The sequence below is a fragment of the Oryzias latipes genome, chromosome 19 (genome assembly GCF_002234675.1).
Source record: "Oryzias latipes chromosome 19, ASM223467v1".
Classification (NCBI taxonomy): Eukaryota; Metazoa; Chordata; class Actinopteri; order Beloniformes; family Adrianichthyidae; genus Oryzias; species Oryzias latipes.
This window is the reverse complement of record NC_019877.2, coordinates 1,838,212-1,864,764: the sequence shown is the minus strand read 5'-3', so window position 1 is coordinate 1,864,764 and position 26,553 is coordinate 1,838,212. Positions and strand designations below refer to the sequence as shown.

Genomic DNA, 26,553 nt, shown 5'->3' with positions numbered 1-26,553 from the left:
GCAGCCTCGGCTCCTTCCTGCTGCCCCTCCTCAGCCCTCTGGCATGTTTACATTAGATCATTTGGTCCCCCCCCCATCATTTCATTCTTGGCTGATCACCCCCCCACTGTCAGCTTCAGATTGGCTCCATTTTCCCTTTTGCTCTTTCACTTTAACAGCCTGTTGTGTGGCGTGGGCGTGTGCACAAATGCATGCATGTCATGTGTGGGCACAGCCCCCCCCCCCCCCCCCCATCTGTGTCTTTCTCCCCTGTAACACGAGCAGCTGTGGTTGAAGTGAGGATAGCTCTGATTCAATTGCAGCACAGCTCTGAAGCTATTATCCTCTGTTCAGGCGGGGGGCACAGCTGCTGCAGGCTTTGATGCCGCCCTCCATAGTGGGACGTTCAGGGCTGAAGACGAGGGACTAAACCATCAGGAACCTCCCACAGACAGCTCTGGTTTCATCGCTAAACTTAAACCTTTGATTCCGTTTTCCAAACATCTCTAAAACGGGAAACATTTGGTCCGAATGTTCTGGTCTGGAGGGGTTTTCTCCAATGTTTGGTGAAGCAAAAATGAGCTCATCAGATGTCATCAGAATCTATATTATGGCATTAGAGGGAAAAAAATAAAATAAAGTCCAGACATCCCAGTGAAAGCAGGAGCACAAAGGTACATTGAAGGCGCGGCGATGAGCCAGATGTGATTTAAATAAAAACAACTAATACAGGAGATTTTGTGCAAAATGGCATCTGCAAGGAAGAAGATGGATGGATGAATGAATGAATGAATGAATGAATGAATGAATGAATGAATGAATGAATGAATGAATGAATGAATGAATGAATGAATGAATGGCATCTGCGAGGTCAATAGCAACAGAAAACGTGGATGAACCTTTCCAGGATTTCCAGGAGTTCAGGATTCTGATGGCCTTGCGGTGGACCGCTATCACACAGCCTTACTGTGCTGCAAGGCAGGTTGGGATATCTGTGTCGTCCTCGCCATGCAGCGCCTCCGATGGTTTTTCCATGGGGACCAAACTCTGCCCAGATGATGAGCAGAGGTCAGGGGTCAACGGGGCTGTAAAAAAGTTTTTTAGTTTTTGTCAAGAAATTGTTTCAACATGAGCTGCCATGGAGAATAAAACACAAAAAAGGCTAAAAAGAAGTAAAAGTAAAAAAAACACTGTGAGTTCCACCGTCCACACATGGAGAACCTTCCAGGAGGAACCAACCAAAACAAAAGAAGGAGACTTCTGGAGAAACATCTGGAGGATCTTAGACCTTCATCAAACTTACAGGACTGTAGATAACAGCCAAGCATGGGGGTGGGAGAGTGATCGTGTGGGATCTGGTTAACAAGTTGTTACCATTGAAATGACACTAATGTTGATATATGCTTGAAACATAGATAGTGGGTTCTGCAGCAGAAAAATGACCCAAACCATCCACTGATCTGCTGGAGAACCAACAGTTTCTCTGATATTCATTAAAAATCAACGCCAGGTTTCTGTGATGGAGGTGGTGGGGGGGTGGATGTAGGAAAAGCCAGCAAGGTGGGGGCCAATTAGTGACTACAGAAAGGAGGTGGAGGATCTCTGCGGCCTCGTTGGGCTGGAAGCACCTCCCAGAAGAAAAACAATAACTACTTGGATGGAAAACGGAGAATCTGGTGGACGTTCTGAGCGGCGGCGGCGCTCACCTCCATCAGCCAACGCCACGCCATGAATAATGCAGGAGGGAGGAGATGGAGGGCACTGGGCGTGTGCTCACAAGAGAGAGGTGTACCTCCCCCCTCCAGCTCCTCCTCTCCCCTCCCCTCTCTTGTTCACCCAACCCCCTCGCTGCCGGCCGCACTGCAGAAGGTCGGAGGGAGGAGAAGCGGAGGAGCCGGCCTGAGGGAGGCGCGAGGAGGGGAGCATGCGGACAGGAGAGCCATGACGACCATGCTGAGCCCGAAGATCAGACAGACCCGGAGAGGTGAGTTTCTGCATCCTCCTCGTCTCCATGGTAACGGGTCCCCCGAGGCTGCGGGAGGTGATGCAGACGGAATAAGGTTGTTTTTTTTTTCACGTCTCTGATCCGTCAGAACTGCTGCTGCTCAGCGGACGCTCCATCCTCTGAGCCGCACTGGCGTTTCCCCACAGCTGCTGCGGGTCGGAGCCGGGAGCATCTCTGGTTTCAGCGCTGCGGCGCTCAACATCCCCGGGCTGCCGTCAGCTGCCGGCTCGTGCACGCCGTGAGCATGCACGTGTGCCTCCTCTATGCAATAATTAAGACGGATCTGGCTGAGGAGGAAAGAAACTGACTGAGGATGTCGCTGAAATCCTGCAGAGATTTGGAAGAATATTCATCCATACGTGAATTGTAAATATAAATGTAGCTGCTTCTGCAGCCGCTTGTCCATTGGTGCATGATGCTCACTGACAGCAGCCCGTTGGCTGCACGAGGCGCATGAATAGGCGGGTCACGCTGGGCCGGGTCAGAACAGGTCAAACAGGAACAGAAGGAGAACCAAGGAGCGTGCGATTGAGCCACTTGTGGGGGGTGATGTAATGACATCCAGGGAGACCTGGATGTAATGATGCGCGGGGAAGTCGATGAATTTTCAAGAACAGCTCAGGAACGGTTGATTTCAGTGCAAACATTTTATTTTGAGGGTTTGTGTTTTTGTGAACGCAGCTTATTGAGAATTCAAATTAGGAATGACGGTCTTCAAACATCCGGATGGAGGGAAATTCAACAAAACTACGAAACTGACCAATCAGATGTCACAATTATAAGTGGGCGGAGCCTGCTGGCTACCCACATCCACCTTTGAGAGCATTCGACAGATCTTGAGTGGCCCGCTTCCAAGTGGCTGGGGGTTGGGCTTCCAGCAAGTTCACTCCTGATTGAGGAGAGTGGTTACCGTAGAGACGGGACTCTCACCGACTTGGACCAATCACATACTTACTGACATCGTTTGGCTCCAACATGGCGGCGTCCGCATCGCCAAAAAAAAAAAAAAGTTGACTGAATTGACTTCATCTAGTGAAACATTGATTCACGCTGGTTTTTCACAGAGAATTCTGGGAAATTTTAAGGGCACTGGATTCGATAATTGTAGACTTAGACACCCCGGAGAAAAAACAAAACCAAAACAAATTTGGAACAAGACACTTCTAATGTTTTTTTTTTGTTCACACGTCTACAAATTTGTGGCGTTTGTGTTTTTAAATTTCTTAATTGCTTCATTATCTGCTGGATAGTGTGTGAATTTTCAGAGCTCAGGTCGGTACCAAACAGCTCAGTGTGAATATGAACTCTGTGGTCTTTGTTCGCGTTTGGACGAGGCAACCGGTCGCCGCTTCAAGACAGCTGTGTTCATCAAAACAGACTAAAACTGAAAGCTAAGGAAACATTTGAAATCTTTACGAATTTTCTTAACTGGATGCAGTCCAATCCGATCCTGGTCGGCTGCGCGACCACGCCACTTCCACGAGACTTCCGGTCACTTAACGCTTCAGTTCACTTCCGGTATTGAGGGTATTCTCTTTCTGTTAAGCCGGCTTGCCAGGGAATACCCTTAATAACTGAACTGACCCAGAAACTTTACCTTGCTGAACATTGTGTATAAAAAAATGCTTTGGGACTGTTTTCATGTATTTATGTGTTTTGCTGTTGTGTGTCAGTATTCGTTCATTTGTACTGGGATTTGTTGTCGTATCTTGAATGTAAACGTGTCTCTGGGCCGCCGGAGCTCAACTGCTATAAATCACGTTGAGGTCCTCTGCTTTTGCTGCGTTTATTGACATGGAAACAAGAGATTCACGTGAGAGCAGACGCAGGAAGACTTCACAATAAAAGCTCCATCATTAAAGTGTTTGGTCTAATTCTAGCCACACATGGGCGGGGTGCGGGGTGGATGGTGGGCTCAGATTCAGCCGGATGCCAACGTTCTTCTGTACAGCGGCGTCGTTCACACCACAACGTTTGCTGGTGAAGGCAAAGAGTTGTGGAGGAATTCAACAGCAAACCGATTGTTTTGTGACAAAAGCCGGTCATGGGACCCATGAGTTTGCAGTGGGACATTCACGCGTCGGGCCCTCCGGCAGGCTGGTCGGCTTTAAACCGATAGGATTTAAAACAGCGACAGACCCCCATCTGTGAAAGACAACACTGAGACGCGAAGAGCTGCGAGGCGCCACCAGAGCTCAGGCTTCTGATCAGAGGTTGTCATCGGTTGGGAGGTGATCCACACGTCCTGTTCAGCTACGGTCACATCGCCATCGGGAACACGCCTTCAAGCCACCAGCGTTTTTGTAAACGTGCATTTCCAGCTTCCACGATAAAAACGTTACGGAAAAAGTGTTTCAGGCTCTACGTACAACATGCGCGTCGCAAGTGAAGCCCGTTTGCACTTTGACCAATCAGGGACTCTGATTCGGCAGAGACGTATGGATTTGGTTAATCTGGTGAACCCAAATGCGGCGACGTCTGCATTATTTTTTTTCCAGGCCTCTCTCCTGACGTGATACAAAACCATATCTGCCATTTCAACGACGCTACCAAAGAACGGAACCGTTTCTGTTTTACTGCCCAAATCGTTAAGTTTGACTAATAAACATTAGAAAAAGAAGCCCCTCCCTGCTTGCCCGGTGTGAAACCATTGGCTGAAAGCGTGCCCAAGAATGCGGGTTTAGCACTTCAAATGTTCCATGTCCATGCAGCTGTAGAGCTGTGAACGAGGCGTCGCCTTGTGGAGTCATCCTCGGGCTGAATCCTGACTTCTGCATCTCTTGGTCTTCAGGACGATCAGTGTGTGTGGATGCCGCGTCAGCATCCATCTCACGACTTTGTCCAGGTTGGATTTGACACCGTTTGATGATCCTAAACGACCAAAAATGGGCATGAAGGTGGAAAAAACAGTTCTGAGGAAGGGCCGAGGATTTGTGTGCTATCTAAAAGCCACGCCCCCTTTTTACCTTCATTTTCAAATAAATAGTAAAGTTTAGGATTTATCTCCATGGGGACATCAAAACTTTCAAAGTTCACTTCCGTTGTGAGGTTTTGACAAATGGAGAGCGAACAAGGTTTGATAACCAACCGCCTGGTGGTGACACGCTGAACTGCTCTGGCTCCAAATCTATTTGTTTTATCTTGCAGTAGATTCATATTGTGCTTTTAGAATTTGATTGGAGCCAAATGAGGTTCATGCATCTAGCTTTGTGTTTTGGAAAGAAGGTCGTTCACGGCTAGATGTGGTCATCAGAGCGAATTAAGGTGAAGCATCAGTTGATGGATGAGCAGTAAGGCCTGAAGACTGGATTGATAAAAAAAAAAAATCAAAGTTTGGTGCATTTTTTGCAGTGGAATTTGGTTTGCTAGCCATCATTAGCATTAAAAATAAGGAAGAACGAATGAAGAGGCTTTTTACTTTTTTGTGTGCTCTTAGAGTGAGAACTTTGGATTACGGAAGACTCTCATACTGGAGCAGTTTTCCGTTTCCAATCGCAGTAATAAACCAGATATTAACCCCGCGTTGGATCCGTTAGGGTTGAAGCAAATGTTCTGCAACACGCCAAAGATGCGTGTGACGTCAGAGTTCATTTTCAAACGCAGAACCCGTCACCCTCAAACAAAGAGCCACTGATCCACGTAAAGCCCCCCCCCCATGTGGAAAACACTGTGGTTAACAGGTTGGACGTTTACAAAGAAAATTTAGATTCAAATTGTTACTAATCAAGAAAAAATGTCATTTGGAAAAGATCGTATTTGTGCGGAAAATGTCGCTGGGCGGGGTCACAAGCTCCCTGCCCCGCCCTTTCTGAAGCGTCCACTTGCAGAGGTGAATTTCTAATGAACTCCTGCCGCTCTGCAGGAACTATGTCCTAAAAAAACACACACGGGGTTTGGGGATTTCTGCTAAAAAAAACAGAATCATCATAATGAATAAATGACCACTGGGAACGCTTTGGAAATAGATCAGAAGATGATCAGAGAGGGACTTTAAATCCAGACTGTCCTGAAAACCTGAGGTTCATCGTCTGAATCCCTCACTTCACAAAAGAAAAAGAAAAAATAATAAGTGGGCTTTTCGTAGGAAAATCCTATTTTCTGAGCTGTGAGTGACCACACAGCGGCTCCACCCAAAACCCCAGGAAGTTCTGAATCACCCTGAAGACCCAAACGGGTGCAGGGGGGCGGCCCGCTCAGCACAAACGCAGACGTGAGTCAGGCCTGAACCACGCATGCAGCATGTTCCACGGGGACTAAGGTCTGAGGAACTGCTGCGCCCACAGAGGTCTGGACCGGTCCAGAGGAACCAGCGGCTCCTGGACCCGTGGCGGTCATGGAAGGTGAGCCGAACAATCCTCTCAGGACAGATTTACAGCTACTAGAACTAAAAAGACGCTGTTCCAGCTCAAAAATGCTTCATTTGGGGTAGAAAAACAGTATCTAATAGACTAGAAACTATTGTTCTTAATGTCCAGACATTGCAAGGAAAGTTTTGACCAAACCACTTTTTAATACTTTTCATAAATAGCTCTGTTTTTATTTTCAGTCACTCAATTTATGTGAAAAAGAAGAATGGCTCAAAATAATCTGGTTTTGTTAAGAATATATAAACTTAATGAAAACCCTAGTTTTTAAAGTATTTGGATTTTTTTTTTTATTTAGAGAATAAAAAAGGAAAGAGGAAAGGAAAAAAAATTATACTATACTATTTATACATGTGTGTTTATTATGTTTTTTTTCTTTTACTATAATGTTCTAAATATGTTTTATGTTTGGTAATGATTATTGTTACTCTTGGTAATGTTTATGTTGTTTTATGTAAGGTAACTAAATCATAAATAAAAATAAATAGTAAAAAAAGAACTAAAAAGACAAACTTCCTATCTGAAGAACACGCCCACAGAGCCAAATATGGTCGGCGAAAAACCTTTAAAGAGAAAAGGAAAAAGCTTCTCCTCATTTTAAACTTTATGTTGAATCTTTTAAATTCATGTTCCTGTGTTTTTTCTGGTTGGAACTTCCTTTTTTTGTAATTCAGCTTCTTCTTAGGGTCCTCAGGAAGAATTCTGTCTTTTTTTAATGTTAAGAGAGAATCTCTTCCTGTCAGCCTGGAAATGATGTCATTCTAGAGAGGAAATGCAGTTTAAAATGACCGTTTCAGTGGAATAAAGCTAATTTAGGTTCTCATGAATCATCCCAAAGCCTCGATAGAAGCAGCAGAAGAAAGACAGAAAGCATAAAAGAAATGGAAAAAGAGAAAATCCACCGAGACTAAAATCTAAAAAGGAACTTGGAGCTCAACAGTTTCAGCGAGAAGGAAGTATAAAACAATAAGATGAGAGAGAGAAATCTTTGCTTCTACCTGGTCTTCCTTACAGATTTGAACCTCAGACTTTTAAAGAGTGAAAACCAGATGATTAGTTCACGTGAAAGCAATGTCTGTGGTCGTGGCGTCCATCAGAATGGTAAATGGCGTATTCTTTTCTACCTAAAAGGCCCAAAACGCTGACCCAGTCACTGACCCAGTCACTGACCCAGTCACTGACCCAGTCACTCACACATTCACACACTGGTGGCGGCTCTGCTGCAGAACACAGGCACCCGCCTACCACCAGAGGCAAGGTGGGGTTCAGTGTCTTGACTCATGGGCATGCAAGGCGGGAATCGAACCTGCAACCTTACGATCATGGGTCGACCGCACCAACAGCTAATCCTAAACTCCACGTCTTCTCCAGCATCTTCTTGGAGGAGCAGACGGACAGGTTTCTGGAGAAAATCCAGTCCCGTCTTCCAAAACGCAGTTAGGGAAAGAAGCACCCTGGAGGGCAAAAACCAACGGTGTGGAGACAAAAGAGAACAGGAACTCATCCAAACGTCATAGAAATGAAGGAATAAAAGAATCTGATGACGGTTTCATGTGTAAACTCCATTTGTTCTCCTGTCAGACGGCATTGTGGTCTCCTAAAGAGCCTTAAATTAGCTGCACAAGCCTCAGACTGCTGCCTCCAGGCAGCTGTTTGCAGCTAAAACGGTCGCATTTCAGAGCATCTACTGCCTGCCGGGTAACAAATGGTGGGAGTGAAAAACATGCTGGAGGCATGAAAAAACAAACATTGATTTTTGGACCCCCCCTCAACCGCTTCTGTCATCCCAGCCTCATCTGAGAATGGATGGTTTTGTTGGGGGAGCTGCTTTTTAATAGTTACCTTTCAAATGCAAATTTAAATAAATCTGTGTTGGATCTTTATTCACATCTCTGTTTACGATTAATTATGAACCCGGATTCTGTTTTAGAATTTTCACTCCAAACCAATTTTGTTTGTCGCGAAAAACAAGTGACACAAATGAACCGATGTCGGTCTTTGATTGGTAAATAAATTAAACTACAGCCAAAAACTAAATCTGCCTGAGTTAGAATCTGGATTTATTTTCAGTAAAGCTCCATCCCTCATCGATCGATTCTTTAGAGCCAAGTGAGTCTTAAAAACAATGAAAGATCCGTTTCATACTTGATCAATAGGAGATGCTGTGTTTCCTTCTAATGTGTCCTTGGTGGAGCTCAGGTTACCCTGGTTTGCTGGGAATCAGTCGGCCCAGCAGCTCCGGGGGTCCCCTGTGGTCCCATTATTATCTGTTGTTCTGCGCAGAGACCCGGCGGTTCCCGTCACCTGAAGGACCTGACCAGGTCTCTGTTTGTGTCCCCAGCCAGGTCAAAGAGCATGGTGATGGGGGAGGTGTCGCGGGGTCCCTGCCGGCCGGGGTCCCCCGGCCTCCAGGAGGGGGCGCTGAAGGCCGGGTGGCTGAAGAAGCAGCGCAGCATCATGAAGAACTGGCAGCTGCGCTGGTTCGTCCTGCGCTCAGACCAGCTGTTCTTCTACAAAGACGAGGAGGAAACCAAACCGCAGGTGCCAGCGGGGCCGCCGGAGGTTCAGGGGGGACGGAGGCTCTGCCCAGTTTATCAGGAGCCCAACAGTTGTGAGACCAAACAGCGCCAAAACTCACGTCTCAATGTGTTTACACTGACGTCAGTAAACGTCACCTTCACACGAGTCTAGATACGTACAAGTTACACGAAAAAAAAAAACTGGGAACGGCGACAAAACTGAAACGCAACTTCAAAATAGAAACTTCATCTGCAGAAATGTTAATTCAATCAAATTGCTCTGGGTCTGCAGTGGAGGAATTCATTATTTTTAAAAACCCTTATCTATTTAAATGTAAAAACTGAAAGGACATTAAAATGTCAAAGAAATGCTTTTTATTTGATGCACATTGTTTTCACATCTGCTGTACGGCGGTGAAACTGCAGCTTCCAGACTAAGACCTGAATCGTCTGGAGGACCGAAAACACCGACCCCCAACTTTCAACTGAATGTACAATTATGAACAGAGGTCCTAAAAAAAAAAATCACCAATGCAGGCTTCTTGAAGCACTGCAAAAGCATTAAATAGACAAAAGCAGTTTGAAATACGTATTTTTGATCCGTTCATTTGGATTCCACTCTGTTGTTCTGCCCACTTCCTGCCCTCCCATAGAAAATCGTCAAGCTCCGCCCCTGGACCTAGGATAGAGCAGACTAAGAAAACAGCTCATTGTGGATTCATACGGATCAACAGGTTCTGAGGTCCGACCCGACCCAAACAAATAAGAGACGATACAAACAACCAGAGACTGCAGACACTCCCAGTTGGGTTCTGGTTTGTCGTTGGACAGATCTGCGGTTTCAGAAAGCGACGTTTGCATCGTTGACCGGCAGACACAGGGATTGACCGTCTCGTTTAGGAAACGGCGTCCATCGCTCAGCAGATGAGAAAGTCTTTTCTAGCTTTCTGCTGACTCACCAACTAAAATCTGATTGTGTCGTCATGTGATCTCCTTTCATCATTCCAGATGAGATTCCAGCAGGAAAACAGTTTCTCCGTTTTCTCTGATCAGAATTTTCCAGAACACGTTTTAGTCCCGTAGGGATTTGAATGCAGACCCCCCCCCCCCCCCCCAAACAACTCCTCCCCCACAAAGACGTGAATGTGAGACGTCGCCACTCAACCTCCTCTGCTTCCCTTCTAATCAATAGGTAATCCAGGGTTACAAATGGGTGTGGGTGAGGGGGGGGGGGGGGGGTGCTCCCATCACTGCAGCAGGAGACCCCCCCACCAGGATGAAGGATGATTGGTGCAGAAACGTCCACACTGGGTGGGGATCGGGGCAGGTTTGCCTTCCTTTCATGGTGTGGGGATCAATCCACTGATGGACAAACCGACTCCTTTGTTGGATGCCGACGTCTCCATTAGTTCCTGTAATGGAGACGACATAAATCTGATTTAGTAACTTGTATTACTTGAATGAGGAGGCCGTAAATCCTTCTGTCCCTGCCCTGCCCCTGTCTAACATCCCTCCCCTTCCATTTGTTGCCATGGTGACTAATGCCAGTGGCCGCCTGCCTAGCCCTCTGGCCGAGGCGCTTTGGCAGAGACCTCTGCCTGTTTGATGGAGGATGCCAGCCGAGCGGGCCGGCCCACAGGCGCTGGCATGTCTTCACAGCTCGCCTGGCCTCAGCGCTCAGGGCTAAAATGGTATTGATCTGGATAATGTCTTCGGATCATCTGCGCTGCTTTCGGCTGCATCGCAGCAGAAGCTCCTTCAAACGCTGCGGGGGGTTTAGAGGTGACATAGAACTAACAGAGAACATAGAAAACGTCTGACTGACAGCTTCTGTCTGCGTTTCAGGGCTGCATCCCTCTGCAGGGGTGTCAGGTCAACGAGCTCGCAGCCAACCCGGACGAACCAGGAAGACACCTGTTTGAGATCGTACCAGGTGAGCCCCTCCTCTTCCTCTGGTCCAGCGACAACCCCCCCAAACAGGAACCACAGACCATCTCCCTCACTCAGCAGATGCAGGCCTGTTTTGGGACAGCAGAGGGCGCTGTGACCCAACTCGTCTTCTCTTCTCACCTTCACTTCACCTCATGATTCTGCTGGATTTTCAGAGTAAAAGTCAGTTGAAGTGAAAGCGCAGCACGATGTGATCCAGGCTGATGGACACTAACTGTCAGCTGGATTGATGGAGCTCAAAAGGGTTAGTCAAAGCCAAACGTCCCGCTCGCTTTCAGGTCTGTGCTGCCCCAGGGGGGTAGAAACAAAACACAAAATAGAGTAAATCCATCCTAGAAACCAATTTAAAGTTAGGCCTGTTGAATCGACGCTACACAAACACACACACAATTTTATGAATTGAAGTCAAAAAAACGACAACACTTTTTCAAAATGGCAGCTTTTCTGTTGGTTTTATCTCCATAGCAACCTTTTGTGTTTTGGTCGCCTAGGGAAAAATCTGTAAAGGCAACTTTTGGATTTCCTCACCAACAGAGGTTCTTTGCTAACCACACCCACATTTCTAATATAGTCGTATCCTATGTTCTATCATTTTGTTTAACTCTTACCAGGAGTTTATGCATTGAATTTCCACAGTAATTGGTTGGAAAATGTGCAAGTAACAGGCGAATGCCACTTTTGTAAGCTTGCCACGCGAACGTCGTTCAAAATCTACAACTTCTAAGACAACATTCTATCTCCTATTGCTTAACGATTACGCCAGAGAAGTTAGGAGATGATCGATGAAACTCCCTGGGATGAGTTTTCATCTGTAGCTGGTCCTAAAACTCTTTAGTTTATTTTTTTTTAATTGGAGATACCTCACTTTCCGAGGTCAACGGTAGACGAAAGTCCAAGCTAGCGCCATGTGTGTGAAATTTGGTGAAGACTGCTGGAATAAAAGTTTACTTTTCCCAAATTGTGGGCAAACGTGAACATTACCAAATCTATTATTTTGTCACAAAATGGCCAAGCTGTGGGTTGGGAGGCCATCCCATAATAATGTCAAAACTTCCTTTGGATATCCCCGACATCTGTCTAATGGTGTCGTTAATGAATTCTGACTTTTTTGTCCCCGAAAGCCCCGTGGAGATTTTTGCCTAATCTATTGTTTTTAATGGTTTTGCCCGCTATGATGTCATCAGTGGGGGGAGGAGCCATTTCCTGTGCCCAAAACTCACACACATTCCTAATATGTTCATATTGTACGTTTCATCGTTTTGTTCAGCTTGAGGCAGGGAATCGTGTTCAGGATTTGTACGGCATTCCGATAAAACATTAGCGAGCTAACTAAGATCGCAACAGATGCGAACCCGCCGCGCGCACGCCACCAAAATCTACAACTTCCAATTCCAACATTTTTTCCACAGTAGGTTCTTGATGATGCTCAAGAAGTTGCAAGACAATCGATGGAAATCCCCGGACACGTTTTCCTTTGTAGCTGGTGCTGGGCGGCCATGGTGCAGCGGTAGGGCGACCCATGATCGTAAGATTGTAGGTTCGATTCCCGCCTTGCACGTCAAAGTGTCCTTGGGCAAGACACTGAACCCCACCTTGCCTCTGGTGGGAGGCTGGCGCCAGTGTTCGGCAGCGAAGCCGCCATCAGTGTGTGAATGTGTGTGTGTGTGAATGGGACTGTGATTGTAAAAGCGCTTTGGGCCTTTGTAAGAAGGTAGCAAGCGCTATATAAGTATACTTTATTCAGTAAAGGTGATTTTTTATTTATTTTTTTATTCCAGATGGGAGTCTCTCCCCATAGTTAAAGGTCAACAAAGCGTCTGTGGTGCTGGTGATGTGCTTGTGGCATTTCATGAAAATCGCTTAAACAAAAGCGAAGTTTTCCCATATTGTGGAAAAAAACGAGAAAAATCACCAAATCTCACACTTTGCTGTAGGTGGTTAGGCCATCCCATAATAATGTCAATGGAAATTATTCACATCAGTAATTTTTGTGTTATTTTTATTTTTTGTGTGAACTGGCAACCGTTGTGGGAATGCCAGAGCCATCTAAAAAAGAAATCAGTGGAAGGATGTCAATTGGAGAATTCAGTCTAATTTTTAATAACAGATAATATTATTCAGCCAAAATCTGAGCATTTGAGGCAGAACAGTGGAGACAAACGACTCCAGAACAGCAGAATGAGTCAGTTCCTGAACACATTTCATTTACTTTTTCCTTTTATAAATATAATAAGGCTTCTAAAGTTTTATTTTTCTTTGAAATTCAACATTCTTAAATTTCACAACTGCACTGCAAACTAAACCCTGTGAAGAAAAAACATCTGATGATTTAGAAATAAACAAAAAAAGCGTCATTACGTTAAAAAAATGCTACTGATGATTAAAAAAAAGAAAATTATTTATAAGACTTGAAGCCCCCACCTCATGAAAGCCTGATTGAAGCTTCCGGGTCCGAACGAACCCCCGTCCAGGTTTGGACCTGAACTTCAGAGAATAAAAGAGCGATGACCTTTGAGTCAGAAGGTCATCTGAGGAGGCTGAGCTCTGCCAGCGTTTGGCGTGTTTGCGTTTGGAGCCGCTGACCGTCTGTGTGTCTGTTTTATGGTCGGTCAACATCGCAGACGGGCGAGACGACCTCCCCCCGACCCAAACCCCAGCCAAAGATCCACAAAGAGTAACGGGCTTCGGTTGGATGATCTGAACATCATGACTTCATCTCATGCTGGACCCGTGAAAGCTTTTTTACCCAAAACTACAATTCCCAGAAGCCCCGGCCCTTCACAAAAGGACAGAGCTGAACTTCCATCATCTTCTGATCTGTTTTCAAAGCGTCTCCAGTGGTCTTTTCGTTATGATTGGACATGTTTATATAAATTTCACCTCTGATTTGTGGGCGGGACTGCTAGTGCAGAGTAACCCCGCCCCCTTTTCCCTTCCTCATTGCCGAGAGCCGTGTTTACACTCCGTCCCGTTAGCTTACAGCCCCTCACACCTCCAGCCTAGCATTACGGGTGCAACAAAAACGGCAGCAACATCAGATCCATCCGTCCGTCCAGTTCTGATCCAGATTCCAGCTCAGACCAGGAAAACAACGACGGTCACGGATCTGTTTGTCTGTAGGTGGATGCATCTGAAAGGGGCGGAGCATGGAGCGGGCAGCCCCGCCCAGCATCATTTCTACGTCACTAATCCGATCTTTTTCAAACAGTATTTTTCCTTCTGCTCTGATTTCAGAATAATTTAAATTGGGTGATCCTCAGAAATGCACATTTTCATCTTAATTCATCCCAATGCTACATATTAAAAAGCTCAGTTTTCATCTGAGCGGGTCTTTGAACCTCGATGGATGCAGGGTTCTCTTTCCGACATGGGGTTAAAGTGGCGATTGACCCCTTTAACCCCCTCAGGTGAGGCTTTGACACCCCAGTTTGGGTCTGACCACCACAGCGGTTCATCCTGCTTCACTGGGCCGCTGTGTCGGTCAAATGTTAGCTCGGGTCTATGGAGGCTCAATTCACACATTTTTGAGAAGGTTTGGGCTTAACGGTGGCGTCCCTGACAGCCTGACATTCAGGACGTACGGCTTTAGTGGCGTCGTGTCATCTAACCAAACGGAATTCTCCCTGAATCTGAATTCTGACAGAATTCATTACAGTGATGAAGCAAAGCGAAGATGTTCCTTTAAAAATTAGGAGTAAAATGCTGATCTTCGGTTTCGAGTTTAATACTCAGAACTCAGAGTGAAGTTTTGTAAAGAGTAAAGTGTAAATAAACTGTGAAACTAACTTGTTTGAAGGCAGAACTTTAAAAAGTGCAACTTAAAAACAGAAAGTTCTTGAAAGCTGCAGCTCCTTCAGCTCTCTGAGCTTGATGGCTGCCGTCTGCGTTTGTTTGACAAAGAATGGAGGACGGCCCATCTCCCCGTTCCTGCACACAGTTACTGAGAGGAGGCCTTGTTACCCTCCTCCTCGGGGATTTGCCTCTCCCCAGGGGGGCTGAGGGAACAGACCTGCTGCCTGCTCTGCAGTCGGGGAAGAAGCCTGAATGAAAGGAGGACAGTGAGGATCCGAGGCTCCCTCTGGCATCGGGCATGCCTCACTGGCGGCTTTGGGGCATCCGCTCTACCTGCCCACCCATCTGCCCCCTGAGCGGGCTGCGCGCAGTCCGGGGAGAGGGAACGGCGCCGCTCCGGAGCCCGATCCAGCCTCAGACATGGGCCCGGTCTGCTGCAAGCCGGACAGACTGAGGAAACCACGTCTCCAAGGTAACGGGAAACAGATGCTGGAGCTTTTTTACAAGAGCGGCAGAGGCCGAGGCGGAGCCGCTGGGAGAATGTTGTTGGTCAGATGAACGGCAGCTTTATGGATCTGAGCGCTGATTCATGTCCTGCTGCTGACTTTTACAGAGGCGCTTCTGGGAATTTTCTGGGCCGAGCAACACTCTCCTCCAGAAACGCACCTTTTCTTCTGCGCCGTTTCCCTGCAGCGTCCTCGTCTGCTCTGCGATGACTGTTTGTGCTGAAATCCAAGTTGCTGACAGATAATTGTGGCGCATCGTTGTGCATGCTTGCCCTGGAAACACAAGGAAGCGGGGTTTTCCGTTTCCACAGAGCTGCAGGCTGCACCTCTCATTTATTGAGTTCTTACATACACTTTAGTGCGAACACGGGTTCTTTTGTAACACAAAAGTGAATTTTTACACGGAAATGATCAGAAACACTTTGAATGCCGTCTGAGCACATCCTCATTTTATTTCCAGCATGTCTTAAGCCCAGCAGAAGGAATCATCTCAACTCCTTTATTGGTGTAAAAAGATACTTCAAACTGCTTCCAAACTTAATTTAGCATCTACTTGAAAGCAAAAACACAAGTGAATTTTAAAACAATACAGAGAAATGACAAAAAGGAAGCTTCTGAATGTGAAAACAGGATTCTATGTGTATCCATGCAAAACCCCAGAAGATCCCTGTCAGAGGGACTCTCTGTCCTTCTCGGAGTCAAACTTTCTATTCTTCTTCACACTAAACAATAACCGATTGTGTTGTGTTTTCTTTTGTTGACTTGGAGCCAAAGATGAGAGTGATTTTCTGTCCATAACAGTTTGCTTAAAGTTTTTTGTTTGAAAAAGTCTTCTTAGATGTTAGAATGTCTTTCATTTTTCCTCTGACTGTTACAGTCTGACTCTATGGAACTGTGACGTTTCTGAATGTCCAGATCCTGGATTCTAGTGGGACTCGCATGGAGGAGCAGAATGGACAGCAGGTTAAGGGCAGAATCCCGTGTTTAGTGGGACTAAGATGAAGGTGGAGACTTTGGGTCGGCTGAGGTGGTCCGAGTTTTATTTAGTATTTACGTTTCATCTCTGCTCCACTGGAAGAAAGAGATGATAGTGATTCAGAGGACAATGAGGAGAAAGCAGGGAAGAGTTGGTGGAAAAGGGTGGAAAGAATGGAAAGGATGGATGGATGGATGGATAGATGGATGGATGGATGATGGATGATGGACAAAAGGACAAGCGGTTGGATGTGGCATTCTATGCTCTGCTGGCAGTTTTGCTGAAAACTGAAGTTATTTTGAAAATCACAGGTTACCATGGCAACACATCAATCTTGAATCCAGAAGCAGAACTGAGTTCATTTTGGGAAAAATACAAAAAGCCTCAGCAACAGAGACGACGAGTTTCCCTCATGAAGGAGACTTTCTTTAAAAACTCTCCCACTGTTATTGAAAGTGGTTTTAGCGTTAGGTAGTTGTTGTTGTTGTTGTTGTTGTTCACCGCATGAGGTTAGAATTGTGTGCTGCTGCTGCCGTTTGTTTATGTGGTTGATCTGCTTTCATCTGTCTCCAACATTCACGGTGGGCAAAAGCCTTTTTCCAGATACCAGGAGAACAATCTGGACTGTCCTTATCTCCCCACGTCCACGTCTTATCTGCTGCTCTGCCGGGTCTGAAAACACTTGAAGTGGTTTCTGCATGAATGCAAACATGCGTGAGCTGCAGCACGCTCTGCAGAATCAGACTCCGACTGATGAAGAGGAGGCACTCTGATTGGTCACGGGGAATTTTGGAGGGAAAGCCTGAACAGACATCTGGTCGGAGTTTGAGTTTTCCAAATTTGTGTTTGTTTTAAATAATCTTAAAGATGCATCAGGGTTTATATATATATATATATATATATATATATATATATATATATATATATATATATATATATATATATATATATAGCATAAGTGCATTTTAAATGCGAGAGCTGCAGAGGAGCGCTCTTCATCACGGCAGCGGGACCTCAAGAACCCTCAGCTTTACAGCACCACTGTTTATATTTGGATTCTCCTCTGGCAGCTAAATGACTGTGACAACAATGACTGCGGCTGTGGCAACACCACCGCCCCACAATAACGAGTCTAACCCGGGACCAGGGAGGGGGCCGCCCCCTCAGAAATCCTCAAACTCCAGTTAAAAAGGAAAACAGACCGAATAAGAGAAAGGAGAGAAACGAGTCAAAGAGATTTAAGGAGCAATAAATAGGATCCAAAACGCACAAATGTTTACATACGAGTCTAAATTATCTAAATCTTCCTAAAATCCATCACTTTGCACAAACATAAGAAGCTTTAAAACAAAGCTTTCATCCCATGTACTCGTAATGGGGGGGGTCGACCTGCATGGGTGCTGCAGGTTTTTGGGTCCGTGGAAGGTCATAGAGAGGAGCATCTTTAGGGGAGCGCAGGAAGTCATGAAAATGGAACGTGGCACTGACGTGCGTGAAGTGTTCGTAAGGATAATGGAAGTTTCACGCACTCGTGACGTCCGGGTGATGCTTTCGCCACGCTCTAGTCTTTAGTAAGGCGTTAGTGCTCTGTACTGACCACTCAGAGTGTACCGGTGATGCATAAGCGACGTCCACACAAACTACGGCGTCTTATTTCCTCATTTCTAACAGTCTGGCTGCAGCGAGGAGCGTGCACGTGAACACAACTAACCGGCTCATTGTATAGTCTGCGGGATTTGGGCTGCACAAGGTCTGTCCAGCACCCCAACTTACCCTCACTTGTTGCTTAACTGTTCACCTGTCGCACGCAGGCAGCATGGCCATAGAACAAAAGTCTTCACTGGGGGGTCAACGACCTTGATATTTCGCATGGATCACCTGTGTTCCCCTTACAGCTTTGACCATTTTTCACCCATAAGGACAGATGGGACTAAGGCATTAGGCAGAGCCAGGAGTCAGCAGGAGGACGAGGTCATCAGAATCTGATTCTTGTAAAGACTATAGTCAATTCAGTAACAATAGAAGAGATAAAGCTGTTAGTGTTTCCACTGATTCTGACTCCCAGGAGCAGTTAATGACATGAATGTGGTGATTAACGGTAATATAAACACACTGTGCTTTTATAGTCAAAAGTCTGTGCAGTTATATTCTATCTTTTTGAAGTTTTATTATTCATAAATTGAGTCGAGTCTCTGAAAATGCTGTTTTTTTTATAATCATCAATCTTTAAGAGGATTTTCCAGATGTAGTTGAAGCAGAAAACAGAGTTTAAGCTCTGAGGTTTCACAGCACAGAATTTAACGCCATAGATTCACACGGTCATGTGACCAGTGACGTCCACTCTAGAGCTATCTGGAGCTTTGCTGCCCTCTAGTGTTCTCAAAGTCTTGCTGTATGTTCAGTCACTGCACTGGGACGTTTTCTAGGATTATTGGAATTTGATTTTTTCATGTCATTGTGAAATATTTTGAATTTTTGATTGGAATCATCCAAATCTACTGTTAGAATCTCTACATCTCATGTGGTTCCGCTGATTATTCTATTGCTAAAAAATAAATGGAGGAATGTCTGATGGGACACAGATGTGGCTGTAAGTGTGAAACATGGAAGATGGAGCCTCTTACCTTCTGGTCTGTGCTCCTCAGGTGGGACAGGGGAGAAGGACCGGACCCCCATCAGCCATGAATCCGTTCTGCTCATGGCAAACTCCCAGACGGACATGGATGACTGGGTCAAGGCCATCCGCCGAGTCATCTGGGCGCCGTTTGGAGGAGGTAAGGCCAAAAACAAGCACTTGTTTGTCAGGATTTGTTTGTGGTCGTCGTTGTTCATCTAATGTTAGTTTTTGGTTAATAAACATCCTTTTCTATGGTAGAAGCTTTGGTTTCTGCCCTAAAGCTTCACAGATCAACAAAAAAGCTGCAGCCGTTCATTGTCGAGTCTTTGAAGTTCTATCTAAGACACGTGTCGTTAAAAGTGTGATCACAGTGACAACCAGAACAGATTACAACTCAGGCCAGGCGGCGTGTTATTCTACCCCTGAGCAGAAGGACAGATTCCTCTGCAGACTATTTACTAATGTTCTTCCACCTTCAGTGCATTGACTGACCCTTCGGTGTTGATCCAGTTTGACTTAAAAAAAAGACAGAAAGATGAGTGCAAGTGTGGTTTTTGTGTTTCCCTGGTGTTGATCTGAGACTGGTTCAGCTTTTCGTGTCCGACGTGTGAACAGCACAGCAGAAATACACGCAGACGTGTTTCAGGCTGACGGCAGCAGGAGTGGGGTTACAAATAACACTATTTATAGGAGGGATATATAGTATATAGCTCCACAGCAGCTCTTCATTTTTACTTGTAATCTTTGAAGACATTTGGCAAAAATGTGCATAATACCACTTTATCATCTGGCAGGACTCGCACACATAAAAACATAAAATTATTGTAAAAATAGATGTTTACGGCTGATTTCTGCTCAAAATGGAAATACTAAGACAATTAAATAACAAGATGAAATGTCCATATTAGTGTTAATAAAACTACAATCTAGACAAACTATGCTTCCTGTTTTGACTTAAAAGTCAGTCTAATTGTTTTTTTGAGGTTTGACATTTGCTGCTCTTTAACAGAAGAAAACGCCCCCCCCCCTTGTTGGTTATAAACATGCTCCCCTTTACGTTTTAGACTGTTTTCTTGCACATAGACAAATAATCATTAAGAATCAACTCATTTGAAGTTTTTAGTACCTTAAGGTACTTTCAAAGACAAAAAAAATAATCAAATTTAGTAATTTCCCCCCTTTTTTTTCTTAGACAGAAAAAAGATTAGAAGTCTTCAAAAACCAGTGTTGGGTGGTCTCGGACAGTTGAGACGGGGGTGAGCTGCACCACGTGTGGTCGGTCTTTGTGGGCCGCCATATTTCCGGCCCCCCTCTCAGGTTTAGTCTGGAGTTGCTGGAGTTCCTGTTCCAGAATAGATCTGTCGCCAGCGTGGCGGCAGCAGCGGCAGCGGCAGCCCTGCAGCCTCTGCTGCTGCTGCTCACATATCTGCCCCCCCATGGGCTGCTCTCCGCCGTCCGTCTCCCGCCGTCGCTTCATCTGAATCTGAACGGTCAAAGTCAATGCCAGACACAGGATGGAATAACAACCTGAAATGTGGACTTGGGATGTATGAAAAACCATCTCTGCTGGTCTGCAATGCTTGTTCTCTGAAGTTCCACGATTACTGCGAGCTGTCAGTCAGCTGCGACTGTTGCAGCCCGTCAACAGGTAACCTGCAGCAGCATCAGAGTCACACAAACTTTAAATGATGGGTTGTTTTTGAATGAAATGTTGGAGAAATCTAAATTGGTGTTTTTGTCTTTTGTCTCACACTCCTAGAAGCTCTATAACTTCCGGAATGAAGCATTTTTGAAAACAAACTCCAGCTGAAGTCAAGTGCAGTTCAGAAACTAATCATTGGGGGTTGTTGTTTAAAAAACTTAAACTGTCAAACTTTACAACAAAAAATAAAGATTCTTTGGGACGGGTTCAGGAAAGGTGTTCAGATTTTCACAAAAGTTGATTCCATTGATGTTGGATTATACTGTCAAACAGACCTGTCAGTCAAAGCTCAGCTATAGGTGGGGGCCTGTCTTGCTTGTTTGTCCCACCGCTTCTCAGAAAAGTCTGGATCTGAATCCGTCACATGAACAAACTCTGATGTTTTCTAAGGAACATTTCTATGGATCACTCCAGGAGCTGGACGAAGTGAAAATACAGTTCTTAGAACAGGTCTTTTGTGTCTCCTGTTGTCTCAGGGATCTTCGGCCAACGTCTAGAAGACACGGTGCAGTATGAGAAGAAGTTTGGTCCTCGGCTGGCTCCCCTCCTGGTGGAACAGTGTGTGGACTTCATCAGAGAAAGAGGTCTGGATGAAGAGGGTCTGTTCCGAATGCCGGGACAAGCCAACCTGGTCAAAGAACTGCAGGAGGCCTTTGACTGTGGAGACAAGCCTTTGTTTGACAGGTGGACAGAGTGTTTGTGGGACAGCAATTTCAAAAGCCTGCCTCCGATAATCACAGTTTCTTTTTTCTGTCTGTGTTCTTTCAGTAACACAGACATTCACACCGTTGCATCTTTGCTAAAACTGTACCTTCGAGAGCTGCCAGAACCAGTCATCCCGTTTTATCAGTATGAGGACTTTCTAACCTGTGCACAGCTTTTGGCCAAAAATGAGGAGGAGGTTTGTGGAGGGTTTGTTTGGTGGTCTTCTCATTTGAATGAAATAGTTTGTACAATAATGTCCATTTAATTTTACCTTAGGGGGTCCAGGAGCTCGGGAAGCAAGTAGGCACTCTACCTCAGCCCAACTACAATCTTCTCAAGTACATATGCAAGTATGTCCACTTCATCATGTCTGATCCCAAACAATCGGGAGGTTTGGGGGATTCTGTGATTCTAGGAGGGACCCTGTAAAGAAGCCACATTTTTGGTGGAGTTTTTCCAAGAAAAAATCTATCAGACAAGAATATGTCCTAAGTCTTAGCTCACAACTCAAGAGGCATCAGGAAACGATCCATGATAGTTTCCACAGGGGTTCCCTTTTGTAAGCCCCAGCGACACATTTTGAGTAGTCTTACCAGTCAAGCATAATGTTTGGGGGATTATTCCAAGAAGTTCAATCTGTCAGTTTGAAGATAGGAGGTAATATTTTGGTAGAAAAAAGCCAATAGAAGAAGATAATACACATGATCAAGAGGTTCCGGTCACTCCTTTCCCACAGCGTAGCTTCCTACAGCCAATTACTATCCAGGAAGATGTTGAGGAATCTTCCAACAGAAGAGACCAAGGAGTCATACCAAAGACTCTAAAAATGTGACTCAATGCCTCCCTGCTTGACACTCAGCATTAAGGGGTTGGATTGGGGGGGTAAACAACCAAATGGTGCCAGAGCGTGGCTGTGTCTGCAGCTCACCCCTCCCGCAGGAGATCGGTCAGATTTGGAGAACACATTTTACACACTTAGGTGCATGAACACTAATGGGACTTTACCAAAAGGAAGCCTGGTTACTAAAAAAAACATCACAGAGTTAATATAAAGTCTGACATCAGTTTCTGTGTCCTTAGATTTCTTGATGAGGTCCAGTCTCACTCCAATGAAAACAAGATGAGTGTCCAGAACCTGGCCACAGTGTTTGGACCAAACATTCTACGACCCAAGATGGAGGACCCAGTTTCTCTCATGGAAGGTAGACACCCATTTTATCAGTATATTCTGCTATTTTCCAGGTTGTACACGTGGACTAAACCTAGCAAAACAGCAAAGTACCTCAATAATGTGGGAATTTATGTTGTCCAGGTACTTCTTTGGTCCAGCATCTGATGACGGTCCTCATTAGAGAACACAAACGGTTATACACGAGAGAGGAACAGGAGGGAGCCGCTTTACCCCAAACTGAAGTACCCCTCCATGGTCACCAGCTCCAGCACCGCAGCTTGGGGGCTTGGATCTCAGAGGAGGACCTCCGCACCTGCCCCATATCCAACCCCAACCAAGAGCTGGATAGCAGTGCCTCTTCCCTGGATGCCAGACTTTGTGCAGCTGTCCCACCTACACAAGCACCCAACCCAAACCATGGACCAAAAGGGGCATCTTCGGCAGGGAAAGGGGAGGTTATGGTTAGCCCAGGTAAACAGGTCAAGGCCACGCCATCCTGGAAATACTCCTTCAAAGGTTCTTCTGTGCCTCGTTCTCAGACACAGGCCAAGCAGTGCAACACAGTGGCAGAAACGACCAGCACATCTGGTGGGGGAGGGGGCGGTAACTGGCTCATGAATGGCTTGTCATCTCTCAGAGGGCATCGGCGTACATCCTCAGGGGAGAGGTCCGCCCGTGATCGGGACTCCACTGGTTCCTCCCAGAGACTCTCCACCTATGACAACGTCACTTGTTCTTCCAGCACCGGGAGTGTCCCAAGTGTTTCCAGCACACCGTGGTCCACCTCCTCCTGTGAAATCTCAGTGCCTGACTCTGATGGTGAGCGGGTAGCCCCCCGGGACATAAGCGGTGCCGTTGAGGCTGCCAATAAAGGAGAGTGGGTGGAGGACCAGAGGGAGGATGAAAGGGAGAACGATGGAAGTATGATAATGGAGCCGAGCTCGGAGCAGGACAGCTGTGAGGCCATGGAGCTGTGCAGCAGCAGCGCAGCCTGCAGCGAGAACGGGAGCGGTACCCAAACAACCATGGCGCCATTCATCATCACGACTGAGGAAGGGGAAGGGACTGACTTCACGCTGGGCATTCTAGCGGAGGAGCTGAAGGAGGAGCTGCGAAAGCAGAAGTCCACCTATGAAGCCAGGATTCAGAAGTAAGTTTGTATGGAAGAACCAAAAGGAGCTTCATTTGAATGAATGTTAGAAAAATCAGAAAAAGAACGATGGAGCCTTTAGAAGAGACTAGATGAATGAATGCATGTCTATCAGGATTCCTCTTTAGAAATGCGTCAGAAAGGTAAATGACTCCTGTAAGTTAGTTTTAGTACTGTAAAGACATTTAAAAGAAAGATTATGGATTTATTCGAGACATGGGTAGTTGACCCTCATGTTGTGCTTCATCTTCTCAGACTGGAGGAGTCCAGCGCTGCTCTTTGTGCTCAGATGGAGCGTCTGGAACAAGAGATGGAGCAGGAGCGAAAGAAGCAACAGATGCTGGAAATCAAGCTCCGAAACTCAGAGCGCGCACGAGAAGACGCAGAGAACCGAAACAGACTTCTGGAGAAGGAGATGGAGGACTTCTTCACAACGCTGGGAGATCTGGCCATGACTTCAAGGACAAGCAACATTTGAGACTTTGCGTCCTTTTGTTTGATCTCCACGTTGAGGCCACCAGCGGAGTTCCATGTCCTCCTTTGTGCATCGACCAGGAAATCCTAACAAGTGCTGGATGTCTGCATCAGGAACGTCTCCACCAAACTCAGCTCTTTTGCATGCTTGAAACAGAATGTTGGGAGGACCGTGAGGACTCAAGGAATGTGTCACGATGGCCGTTTCTGAAGAACATGGACCGATATCTTTTCACTGTGACTTGTTGAAGGCCTTCTAAAGCAGGTTAACTCACAAAAGATTGTCCAAAAGTTTGTATCCCCTTATGGTTTGGTGCATTTTTCTGGTGGGTCCATGATCACATCATCTGGAATGGCCGTGCCTCAGAATAAGCAGCGCCCAATCGTTCAGTCAGTTCTGAAATTTAGGAGGAACTGAAAGAATTATTCAAAATTCCATCCCTTAAGTACCTGGTCCAACTAATTTGAGATAACCCTCTCTTCTGCAGAAGGTTCTGGACTTGCATTGGTCTACATTTTCACTGCCAGTATTTTTTGCCACATTTTACTGTAGGATTACACTTGTATGCTGTAATCACAGGATTTTCTCAGAGAACCAACCGTTTTCAGGCAGTTTCTGTTGGAAATAACAGGTGGGACTATTGCTGCGGCCGTTTCAGGGTAACCATTGCTGTTCTCAGGCCCTTTCAGTGCCTCGCTCATTACCGCCTGCCCGCTTTCAGCTGCAGACTCAGCTTCTCGCCAACTCGAAATGCCTTTTTGCCGAACGGTCTTTCGCCGCAGTAAACACCAAAACCGGACCACAGCTGTGCACTCTCACGGCGGCCTTCTAGAAGCTGAACACTGCCATCAAGAAAGAACTGGAGATTTCTGGTTGTGTCTTCGGGAAACGTTGGAACGCGTTATGCCAGTAAATGTTCCACTAATTTCAGAGTGAAAGAGCAAAATGTCAATTTTCTTAAAGATGCCAGTTTTATTGAAAAGTTGGAGAAAGTCTTACATCAAGAATGTATCCTTGAATGTGACGCCCTGATAAGGAAACCGGTGGGACGACATAGAAAAGAGGGACGAAAGAAGCTGAAATCAATAGGTACTGCTGGTTAATAAAAGTGAGTTTTTCTCTATTCAAATCACTGTGAATCAGAAGCAGATGAAAAGATGTTTTTTTAAAAAGTTTGTCGTTTGTGACTTAGATAATACACGATGGGCGGGCCACAAGCTCCCGGCTCCGGTCCATCCTGATGCCTCCACTTCTACACGACCAGATCCATGAACTGTACTTTCCGCACTGTAGGCACACAGTCTCAGCAACAGAAAGGGGGCGGGGTTACTCCACACCAACAGTTCACGCCCACATGTTAAAAAGGATTTTCTAATGAACTCCTGCTGCTTTGTGCTACGACAGATTTCTCCCCCCTGGCCAAAAACCGCATAATTTGCAGTCAAAAACCACTGGGTACGCTTTGAAAATAGATCAACAGATGACCGGAGTGGGTCTTTGATGGACCTGTCACAATATGCCTCTAATTATGAATCATTTTTGTGTTCAGAGGCCGTTCAGTGTGAAAGAACTTGGAATGACTTTAGGAGCTCACCAGTGCAGACTGTGATGGTCTAGAACAACAGGTACTGTCATTCCTACAGAATCCCCCCCCCCGTTATGTTCCTCTATGTTTGTCCTGCTATGGTGCTTATTTATTACAGGTTGTCTGTTGTGATGAATGGAATAAAGATGACCACTGTTACCAGAGTTTCCTGGAAAAATCGTGTATTTTTTTCAATGAATCACAGCTGTAAAGTCTCACCTAACCTATAGGCAGACTCTGAAGAGTCATACAGGAGGAGAAAATGCAAGAAAACCAAGTCAAACATAATTTTTTAAAATATTTTTTCTTAGATCATTGAGACTATGGTGAACTGTCCTTTTACCATTAAAAAAACAAAACAAAACGTCAACACTGGTTTAGAATCTAGATTTCTTTTTAAGTCTATACATGTCAACGCAAATATATACTTTAAGAATTTTGCCTCTAAACAAATAAACACTGTTTGACAGCATTGGTTAGATTATATGCTTAACTTTATATTTTATAGCATCTTCATTATAGCAGAAAAAGCCAGAATAGAGGAATAAAAGAGCCGCATGTGAGGTAAATTCAGAAAAGTTAATAACCGATAACTAAAGAACGATAAACGGGGATGTTCTGCCTTCCTATAAAGTTTGACAGAATAAATAAATACATTTCATGACTATATTGATGCATTCGGGCTGAAGTTAGGCTGTTTGTTTCCCGCCTTATGGCGCTGCCCTCTGCAGAACCCAAACTCCCGCTTCCGGCCTGATCCCTCCGGCTTGTTCAGATTGGTTTTCTTTAGTGGTTACTCTTTTTGGGATAAACTTCAGACATTTTTTTGGGACGTTTTCCCTCCATCAAATCCTCAGGTCCAACCAGAGCGAGTGGATTTGACCTCTGCCTCCGTCTCCCCCACCGCTTACCATTAGTGTTGGATCTTTATTTTAAAAGGCTCCAAATCCTGAAAATTACTTCAGTTCTGCGAAAACAAATCAAATATTAACCTGCCACCCAATTTTGAGATTATTCACACATTTTTATAACAAATGCCCCCAAAAAAAACAAACGT

General features: G+C 45.5%; 1 protein-coding gene across 1 annotated transcript; it reads left to right on the top strand.

Moving 5' to 3' along the window:
* The first annotated feature begins 842 nt into the window (after positions 1-842).
* On the top strand, positions 843-25,660 carry arhgap22 (Rho GTPase activating protein 22). Its single transcript, XM_004080179.4, has 10 exons — positions 843-1,963; positions 8,690-8,889; positions 10,713-10,800; positions 18,737-18,865; positions 20,887-21,094; positions 21,179-21,311; positions 21,392-21,465; positions 22,196-22,317; positions 22,428-23,436; positions 23,692-25,660. Exons 1-10 carry the CDS (start codon positions 1,708-1,710, stop codon positions 23,912-23,914), a joined length of 2,442 nt encoding a protein of 813 aa, XP_004080227.3. The 5' UTR covers positions 843-1,707; the 3' UTR covers positions 23,915-25,660.
* Positions 25,661-26,553: the final 893 nt, after the last annotated feature.